Source organism: Artemia franciscana, chromosome 4 (genome assembly GCF_032884065.1).
Source record: "Artemia franciscana chromosome 4, ASM3288406v1, whole genome shotgun sequence".
Lineage (NCBI taxonomy): Eukaryota > Metazoa > Arthropoda > Branchiopoda > Anostraca > Artemiidae > Artemia > Artemia franciscana.
The window spans coordinates 17,903,040-17,913,939 of NC_088866.1; the positions used below are offsets into that span (position 1 = coordinate 17,903,040).

At 35.8% G+C, this 10,900-nt stretch overlaps 1 protein-coding gene across 7 annotated transcripts in view; it reads right to left on the reverse strand.

Annotated features, from left to right (window-relative positions):
• LOC136026083 (paxillin-like) overlaps window positions 1-9,975 on the reverse strand; it is a 147,575-nt gene extending 137,600 nt beyond the window's left edge. For all 7 annotated transcript variants that reach the window (XM_065702282.1, XM_065702288.1, XM_065702280.1 and 4 more), the window contains exon 1: window positions 9,840-9,975. In XM_065702282.1, the coding sequence (XP_065558354.1) occupies window positions 9,840-9,852 (13 nt within the window). In that variant the 5' untranslated portion in view covers window positions 9,853-9,975. The remainder of the gene's footprint in view (window positions 1-9,839) is intronic.
• Between the last annotated feature and the right edge of the window lie 925 nt (window positions 9,976-10,900).

The window sequence follows — 10,900 nt, forward strand, 5'->3', positions numbered from 1 at the left end:
AAGTAAAAACTTCTCTTGTGGAAACTGTGGCTTCTAAGGACACGGCAGAGCAAGGTTGGTCATGATCTTTGTAATCAATGTCAATTCTAAGCAACGAAACCTTTTATACGAGATGTTTGTAAGTAAATTGGCAGTTTGTTCAACCACTAATAGAACGAACCCACAAAGTAAACTTACAAAAACCTAAAAAAGAATGTTTACGTCCAAAAGCGCAGAGCAGAAAACTTTTCACCTAAGACCTTTTCCCCTTACCCTTACGAAAGCATGGATTGATCATGACACATTAAAAAATACTCAAAGACGAATTTTAATGTCATGACCATCCTATGCTTTCAATCTTAATCTTCAAAAATTTGAATGTTTCCGGTAATAGGAATAAACATTACTTTTTTTTATTTTACTTTTTTGTTCATTTAGAGAAATAAGCTTGTTTTCATTATTTTCTCTTTCAATAATTTTATTATATTCTTTTGTAAATCTTGTAATCAATTTTGCCTTTTCATACTCCCAAAGTTATTTTAGAACGAACCAAGACCGATAGTAACCGAAAATTTAACTATATAAGAAACTTTTAAGACCTTACCCTGTTAAAAGGATGCTCACTTCGTTACGTAATTAATACTTTTTATCTTTAAGTTCATTTGGAGAAAAAAAATTCAATAATTTTGTTTTCAATAATTTTATGATACTCTTTCATAAATCTTGAAATCAATCTTCGCTTTTCATACTCTAAAAGCTAACTATTTTTACAGCTATTGAAGGACCTTTCAACACCTTTGCCGCGTTAAAAGGATTTTCACGTCATTAGGCCTCCTCTCAATACCACGCCTAACTCTCCTTCAAACCACAAACAACAGAATCACTAGCTGCAACTGGTAATATATAAATAAGATTTATTTTTTGACCTAGATAGAAACACAAGTGCCAAGGTGGGGACTAAATAGATGAAGTTAAAAACTAGAAATTCGAAAGCTTTCCAAAATCCAGACACAATTCAACGCAATCGGTGTCATCAACAGGTGCAAAGGAATAGACACACAAAAAAAGGAAAGAAATTATAATTAAAAGTCAATATAAGGAATAAAAAACTATTATAGCTGATTCACTTAAAATATACACCTTGTTTCTTGTATTCCAATGTCTATAATTAATCAAGTTTTTTTTAATATTGACAAGCAAACATAAGGCCAGTCAAAATTTTAAGTTTCATCAATGTTTCCTGGGAACAAAATCAGAGTCTTTTTCAACACAGGCGCACGAAAGTTCAATCGTTGGGGGGAGGGAGGATGTGCAAGGTCTTTACTCGGGCGTCAAACCAGAAAGTCAGCTTAAATGTTCCCCATTTAAATTTTTCGGGAGGAAGGGTCCTATATACCAGCCTAGAGGGAAACTGCATCATTTACTCCTGCGTGCCAGCAGGAGTCCAACTCCACAATGCCAACTGGCCATACTTCATCTTCAGTCATTTTAGTTTTTCTGCAATCAATGAACAAACAAAGCTGAAGAGTTTTGCTTTTTTTTTTACTTTTGTTGATTTACAGTTTAAATCACATGGTGGCAAATGAGGTCTCCATAGAATATTCCAACCCTTCTCATTGATTTCATTTCAAACAAAACACTGGTATATACAGCTTATAATGCCTTTAATCCTGAGCTCCTCCCCCACACGGAAAAAATTTCTAACATTACTTCAGCGTTTCTTCAGCCGTAAATTAACGAAACTCAAGTGTCTGTCCTACTTTTGTGCAATTAACTGCTTCTATCAACAAGACAAAAATGCTCTGTGTTTAATTAAGGCAATAACAGTATATCCATTCACGCTCGATAATAGAGGTGATTTCATGCATCGATAAATAATATCCTGGGAACATTTCTCGTTTCTTTTCGGAATTTCTACCAGGCCATTTAGATGCCCGTAAAACTTTGGAAATGCGTCAATCATTTTTACGACGCCCATTAGGAAATGTTTCATCCTCATTTTCTTCTGTCTATGTTTATTTGTATTCTTTGTTGGAATTGTTAGGTGCACATAGCTAGAAGTAGGGGAGGGGGTAAAGATCTAGCATCAAAAGGACAAGCGGTCCTTGCCAGAGATTTGCTTAACGAAGCCTTGAGGGTAAAAAACAAATCCTGATTTGTGATGCGAGACACTTTTATCATGATTAAAAGAGATAGCATTCCCAATGCTATCTCAATTAGATTGCTATCAAATTAGAAAGCTTCCCAAGTCATACTGCCAAAGTAGAATCTTCGGGGAAGTGGACAAGAGTTTTCTTACTTTGATCTCACTAATGGATCGGTTTACCAACAATAGGGTACAACTACTAACACTACTAACAGCTCATTACAGCAGCCAACGGTCTGAGGCCAACACAGCTGTGCCTTCTCCAAGCCAACCTGTTTAAAGTTTCAATCATAACTCTCACCCATTAAGCTCCAATTCCCCTTATATCCTTTCTTTTCACATCTTAGATATTAGATATGATTCACACTCCATTGGAAGACGACCCTATTTTTCATTTGGACCAAAAAGGCGCAGTTTTTAGTAACTTACCATCTTTCCTATTGTTTCTTTAATTATGACCCTAGAAAGCAGGATCGAACTTTTTTTGTTCATATTACAGCTTGATATAAGGTCAGTGAGACAAGTTTCTAAAACCATCCTGGGAAGATTTCTCTTGAAGATATCTACCATAATCTTGTTCAACCTACCAAAAGCTTCTCGTTCCGGTGCCATACGTGACTGCTGTCATAATGGTGACTTCCACTATCCTAATCTTACATCAAAGACACTTATCTTTCAACTCTTCCAAACTTTTTTTCAACTACAAAGAGACACTCTATGCTTTGGCTATTCTGCTTGCTACCTCTTCAACTGATCCACTATTTTCACTAATGGGGCTAGCCTGGTAAGTGAAGCTATCCACTTCATAGATTTTTTATTTACCTACTTTGTCCTCATTGATTCCTAGTCTAAGCAACTTGTCTTCCTTGCTCTTCATTGGAAAACTTGCTTGCCCTGTGAGCTAAAAAAAAAACTCTGAAAATTCATTCATTTCACAAGCATTTTCATCTAGGACTGTAAAGCCATGTATGCAATCTCTGGGTCTATGAGAGTTTTACTTTCCCAATAGATACCATGTTCTCCAATAGCCATTTTCTATGTTCCCTAAAGCAAAGTCTACCAAAATAATCCATATAAACGGGAATAAGATACAACCTTGCTTAACTGCTGATTCCACACCAAACCAAGAATTAATCTCTCTTACTACCTTAATCACACTATATTTAAATCTAATAAATATCCCCACTAAGTTATCTGCTTCCTACAGATATCAAGCCTTGATAGAGACTATATTCAATCTTAAATATATGTTTAATTCAGGCTTTCCAAATATTGTTAGGCTCTTCCCTTCTATCAGAAACTGCAACTGTAATCTTCCGTATTTTATCTTCAAGCTCAAAGCCACCATATTTCAAAAACTTACAACCATCCCATCAGCATTGGTCTTGCAAAATAAATCATTGTTCATCTGGAAATCCCTCAAAAAATACGTTAGGATGGATGGCACACACTCTCAACTACTAAAGGAAGCTTGTACCGAATTATTACTGCTATTTGAAAAATCCATCGAAACGAAAGTCAAGCCAATAGATTGGAAAGTAGCAAATATCTCCCCAAAACACAAAGGAGGAGACAAGAGCAATGCCTACAAATATTGTCCAATCAGCACCGCGTCTACTGTAGGAAAAATCCTTAAAAACGATTGGAAATACTGGCGTTCTCAAGCGTTTGGCCATAAACAGTCAAACAACAACATGGTTTCTGTCCAGGTTGATAAACTGAAACAAATCTGTTTTGCTCGTAAAATTAAACAGCCGAGCTCCTTGACCAAGGTCTTCCAGTAGGCATGGGCCAGGTAGATTGCTAAGCATTTGATTAAGTCCAACATAGTCTTTATTTGAAACTGAAGGCAATAGGAATTGAAAGGGGTGTGGTGTACTGGACTATGCTCGCCTTGATGCAACAAAAGCAGCGGGTCAGAGTTAATAGTGAGATTGGTATGCCCTACATTTCTGGAGTAACAGGGTTCTTAAGTGATAACAGGTTCCCTCAAAGAACTATTTTGGGGTCTACATTCTTCAATATATGCATTGATAATGTTCCAAGAAACGTTACAACAAATGGCCTTTATACTGACGACTCAAAACTTATCAGGCCTGTTGATACTCAGGAAGGTGCAAACTCTACAATAAAATCTCGACAATGTTAGGATGTGAAGGCTCAAGTTTAATGCTGAAAAGTGCAAGGTTCTCTACTTTGGAAAATAAAACAAAAAACTTAGGACTACCATACTCAATGGCAAGAGATGGTGGTGTGAGACAGCCTCTTCCCAAGAATATTTCAAGAAGATATCTGGGAAACGTTGCAGATGAAGACCTTAAATTCAACTGCCACACCAAAGCTGCAGTAGCGAAGGAAAACCAAAAACTTGGTATCACCAAACGCGCAAATACACGTAGATCTCCTGCAAATGTAACTAAGCTTTACAAGATCCTGGTGAGATGAAGATTAGAGCTCAGGAAGTGTGTTGTCATGCCAATTAATGAAATGGACCAGATGGCTCTCAAACCTATCCAAAGATGGACAGCAAAATATGTAAAGTCTTTAAAGCTAAAAAATATGTGTATCCACAGCAGAGCCTCAAGCAACCAAAATTAGCATACTGTCAATGAAGAGGTGACATGATAATGACCTACAAACATTTCTGGTGCAACAATAAAGAACCTTTCCAGCCTGCTCAATTGTCAAGAAACGCAAGTCATTCACCAAACCTGCTCTACAAGACTGACAGCACATAATTGATAGACCATTTTCTCCTCAATTAGATCAAAAGTGTGTAGAATGGTCTAAGCAAGATTATTGTGAATTCACTGATGATTGACAGCTTCATATCCTATCAATTGAAAAGGCTCTTATGATGGCAGGCAGCAGATGTCCTAGTGCCCTATCATTATTAACTGATCACTGTCACTATAAAGACTTAAGGTAATTGTAAGGACACTAGAGAACAGTATTTCTATATTATTTCTTTTCTATATAATTTTTAGCAATTTCACATCTCCATAACTCACACTTTAATCCCTTCACTACTGCCCTTTGCATTGCACTTACTCTCATAGAATCTATTGTTCAGAAATGTCTCATGCAAAATACACCTTTTTCCAAGCTTAAAAGGGTTTAAATCAATATTCTTAGCTGCTTCCTTCTTAATACACCTTTGGCTACTTTAGAAACTATTTGCCAAATCTATCCATCCATCTTCTAAATTATCAAATGGTAAACTCTCATATCCATATCTGGCTGTTATTTAAAGCTCCTCTCAAATTCACACGCTGGAGTCTAAAGCACTGTCATAACTGCCTCAAAGGTAATTACCCTTCGTAAAGTTCAGCAGGAAATCAACTGTAGATCCTATTTGAAGATATGATTTACTTTTAGGATGAGGAACAGATCTCCTATATAACATGGTATCTTGTATGAATGCTGCCAGTTTTTGGTTTAAAATAAATTTAGTAAACCCCTGCCCGACATTAAAAGGCAGTAGAATTAATTTTATGTTCTGGATTTTTCAAATAGCTTGTGTATGACCCAGATATTCAGGTGTAAAAAAAACTCTTTTTCTAACTACAGATAACTTGCTTAAGGTTGACATTAGTTTTTGTACATAATCATATCAATCTGTAAAGTTTTCAAATAACTGTTCAAACCTAGTTCAAACAACTAGGTTTAAATTTCTTAGAAAATACTCTATTATTCAGAAATATTTTTGGAGTTCTAATATGCAAAAGTTCCAACGTGAGAGTACAATTAATGTCTTTATTTCCAAGAAATAAAAACCCTTAGTTTGAAATAAAATGATTGTAAACTGTTTAGGTAGTTGAAGATAAATGCCATATATTGTTTCATTTTTAAAGCTGTTCTGATTTTGTCCTCATTATTTATAGTCTTACCACACAAAGTTATTAATTTACAGAGTTAAGATACCTACTAATAGATGTAGAATTCTGCAAAAATATTTAGAGCCCCAGTGTAACATAATTAAGATAGTGAATTGAAATGAATATGATAGCTTTCCAGAAAAAAATTCATGGTATCAGCTTTTAGGTTTTTGTATTGACAGGTTTACTCTCCCAAATGTACAATAAAGACCATCATATCCCAGAGCAGTGTATCAGGACCTACACTTTTCATTCTCTGCATAAATGACATGGGAGACAATCTTGTGAACCATCTGCATCACTTCGCTCATGATGCCACAACACTTGTAGTTATCCCAATCCAAGTCTCCCTGCCTTATCATACAGATATTTTGGAAATCTAAAGTGGGCTGGTGCCTGGATGGTTACTTTCAATGAACCAAAAAAAAAGAAGCTGATGATCTTCCAATAAAAAGTGCTGCGCATACACCCTCATGGATACACTTCTCATGGTGTTCCTCATTTTTCCTCCCCTGCAACAATTTTAAGTGGTGTCCCCAGGGTTCTATTCTTAGACAAAGCCTCCTTAACTTCTAGACAAATGATGTTCTAAATCTTCTACCAAACCTCATCACTCTTAATGTCAATGATTCTAAATTAGAGGGTAAAGCTGCCACAACTCCTTATTTACAATTTATCTAGATTGACCTTGAGAGTCTTGTAAGTTGGGCTGATACATGGCTCCTTGCCTTCAATACCGATAAATCTCACATGCCCCATTTTGGGAAACATAATCCTCACCAGCAGTATTTCCTCTAAGATAATCTTCTTTATACAATTTCTGAAGAAAGAAGCCTTAGAGTTATCATTGACAACATATTGAATTTCAGCACCCATGCCAGGACTGAATCATTGTCTGCCTTCTGATATCTTTCCATTATCAAAAAGACAACCTCAAACCAGTATCCTAAAGGGTTCTTGAAACTGTGTAAGGCATAGGTTTAGCCATGACTTTAGGCTGAAATGTCTGTAGTATCCTTTTTTTTAACAAGGACAAAGAAGTCCTGGGAAAGTGCAGTACAGAGCAACTAAAATGATCAGTAGATTACACCAAGTGTCTCTGAAGAGCATTGGCACTATCTTAGACACCCCACTTTTACATATAGAAGAAAGCAAGGAGATATGATTCTAGCCCATAAAATTAGATATAAAAATACCTTTCCTGATCTATTTGTCCAACCCTTGCATTATATGACTAGAGGACATTTGGAAAACTTTCAACATAACATTGCACCACTAGAGAAAGAAGCCAGTTATTCAGCCAGAGTTGCTAACCTATGGAACCAGCTGTCAGAAGACACAGTATCAGCTGATACAAATCATGCATTTAACTGCAAAACTGAAAATGAATGGCTACATCAAGGGTTCCTATTCAACTGAGAGGTAGGTGGATCCTCAACCAGGAAGTAATTAACAACTGGACAAAAAATTAATCTTACAGATAGAAATTTTTAACTTAATCCAAGCTATGATTTAAGGTAATAGGTAATTCCCCCCCCCCCCTTTTAACTTTGATTTCTTTTCATCTTTATTGAAAAATAAAAAAGACCCTCCCCCCTTAGATTTAAAATACATTATTATATATCTTCATTTTATTATCCTAGCCACCCACCCCTGCTACTGGATATAATCTCTTTCCCTAAGTATGTTCAACCTGCTTTTGAATTTCAAATTTTTTGGAGTCTTATGTTTGTAGGAGGGGGATCATTTGGCCACCATCTCCCTCATAATCTAGAGAGTTTCACATTGCTTCCTGTTGCCCTCCCCCCAATAATTTGGATAGCAATCATTATATAGCCCATGCCCCTTGACTATCTAGATATGGACTCCTCTTACTCACCCCCAATATACATGCTAGAGCTATGGCCCTCAGCTTGACAATACCTTCTAAGTGGATGTTCTAAGCCCTGGATTCATTCCTGAAAGTTTTATTCATTAAGTCAATTACTTTCCAAGATAGCAAGCAGCCTCTACACTAGAAATTTGGCAGGTAAAGGTTTGAAGTAACATCTCCTGAAGGAGACATGCTAGAACAAAAAGAAAGACATTTTAGATTGCTGATTTTATGCTCAATTTTATGGTCTTGCTTTTGTTTTTGCCAATTCATCTTTAGTCCCCCTCCAATAGTCTCAAATAGCCCTATGATGTAAGCCTAGAATTAGAGCTGTTGAGAACAAAACATGTTTGTAAAACAATACCTACTAGCTTCATAATATGCAAAATAATTGTAGTTAACACATTTTGACTCCAATCCTACTATCCTCTGCCCTACCCCAATGTACAAATATATAGCTCAAATTTTATATTTCCACATGTTGATTCAATTTATTGGTACATAGTTGAAACAAGAGTGACACATGGTAAATACACAATTTGGGCAATAGGCTTATATTTTCACACTGGGGGGGGGGGGGGGGGGTAGAGTATAGTGAAATTAACAGTCAAAAAGTTTCAACTAGGCCTACAATTTTTCTACATGTACAAATTGCTTTCTTGACATATTTCCTTCTCAACAGCCCTAAGTCTATGCTTAAGCAATATCTAGCCTTAGGCTATATTAAAAAACTAACCAAAGAAATTACAAAATTTTTACTTTAAAATATGCAACAAGAACCAATGAATTATATTGTCCTTGTTTTTTTTCTGACATTTTTACCTGTTTTCTAATCAACTGCTGGTAAAATTTTATGTTAGTTACTTTTGGCTATCTTGGAAAGAGGCTAGATTAGGAAAATGAAACTTTCAGAGGTGGGTTTTTCAAGAGGTCACAGTCTGAAGCTTCACCTGCCTGGATGTCAGAGAAGGAAACAATGTGGCTTCTTTTCCATTTGGGTGGTCCCCCTCTGGAATAGCCTATCCAAGTCAACCACCCAAGCTGAGACTCCCAACTCCTTCAAGGCTGGAGTCAACAGGGACTCTAGCCTTGAAGGCTTGGGAGAGGGCTGAGGGGAGGCTGGACTGGGAAGCTAAGCCAACAAAATTACATCACTCACCACCAGTGAGAACCAGCAGGAGGATCTACCACCTTATCTTGCTGGCAAATACAATTTAAGGTTTACAGGCTATAGTATATGTAGGGAACACATTCTGAAGAGCCTATATCCACTTCTTCTCTCTCAAGAGAGCCCTGAAATTTACCTACATGACAGGTCTATGCTGGATATCCACCACATGGCTGATATGGGAGTAAAGTTCATTTGTGATGTAAATATGTTATATTTTAGATTCAGGAAGCAATTTGGGGTGTATGGATGTGCATTAGGGGTGGGGTATATACTCTGTAAATATATAGGTTCTAAGAAATTCATGAACTTTTTAGAAAAACTGGAAGAAGGTGAAGATAAAGGTTCTCTACCTACAAAACGTGTTAATGATGATTATTTTCTATAGTATAGAGTAAGAATTGTTTTCTTAACAAGTTTCCTTATGTCCAGCTGGGCTCCTAGGCTTATAATAGGCCTACTGGTTGGCTAATTTAAAAATTTATAAATATATATATTTATATATATATATATATATATATATATATATATATATATATATATCAGCCATCTGGTGGTATCCCATAAAAATGAAGATGGAATTAAAAATCTAAAAGTGTCTCTCTTTTTATTCTAGCACATCTCTGTCTGAAGAGCTACTTTCCTAGATCCTTATATTTTGCGGCATTCAGGCCTACTACCTGAAAAAGTATTCAATAGGGAACAGCTTTACAGAATCTTGAAGGGGTATGTTATGAGTAGGCTAGCCAACAACAGTGGATAAAGCTATTTACATGACAATAAAAAATTACTCACCAATTTCATCCATTTGTTCCTATATGATAATAAAGTCTATCAGCTCGTCTCACGCAATTTTCTCACAAAATTAAACCACAATTTGTTGAAAACAAAACCACAAAAGATAAAAATTAAAAAATATTTCTCTGTGTTTTTCTATCTGGATAAGATCTATTTATTTTAGAATATAGATGGCAGATAAAGTTTTGAATAAATAGGGTTAGAGGAGGGTGTGCAGCTGTGTTGGCTTCAGGTGGCTTAGCTCTACCATTTCTGACGTAAGCAGAGGGGTATCAAGAGGACATTGCCCTCTCAAATTAATGGGTATTTCAAGAAAATAATTGTAATTATAAGATTTTACCAATACAACAAAAACTAAAATATCGAGCAATAAAGGTCAAAAATATTCAGCAACAAACGCATGAAGCAACATAATGTGACTTCAAATCAAGTAACAGCTAATTCATAAGATTATTTGCATCATGATTAAGGTTTCTTGCTTTTCATATACGCTAAAAGAGGCATCAGAAAGGAAGAAAGAGTTGACATTCATATAGTGAATTCATACGAGAAATTTTTATAATCAGTCCAGGAGAAAATGTGTTTGAACCTTCTAAGAATACCGAGATCCCTTGATATCTTAATTTTAATTTGGCTAATATGATGCCTGACTCATCAATCAAAATACCAAACGTAACGAGCTCTTGAAAGATGAATTCCCGAAAGTTGGGATAAGTCTGAGAAATTTGCGGGAAAATCAGGAAGCTCGGACAATCAGGAAAATTAGCATCGAACCCCAGAATTACTCTCCAAACAGAAGGTTTTAAAATGTAAGACTCTGTTCTAAAAAAGTTCTGAAATTTAATTTTAATAAGGAAAGTACACGGTAAAGTATAGCCTATTCAAAAATTTAGCTAAATACATACAATAATATATCGACATATAATCATCTCGATCTTTCTGAGATTCACCTTTATATAAAGTAATCACTAAAGCTTGTCTGAGCGAACTAGGAAAAATTTTAGTCTCAAAAAGAGATCTACAGCTCGTGTCAAATGATTGAAGGACAAATGGATTTT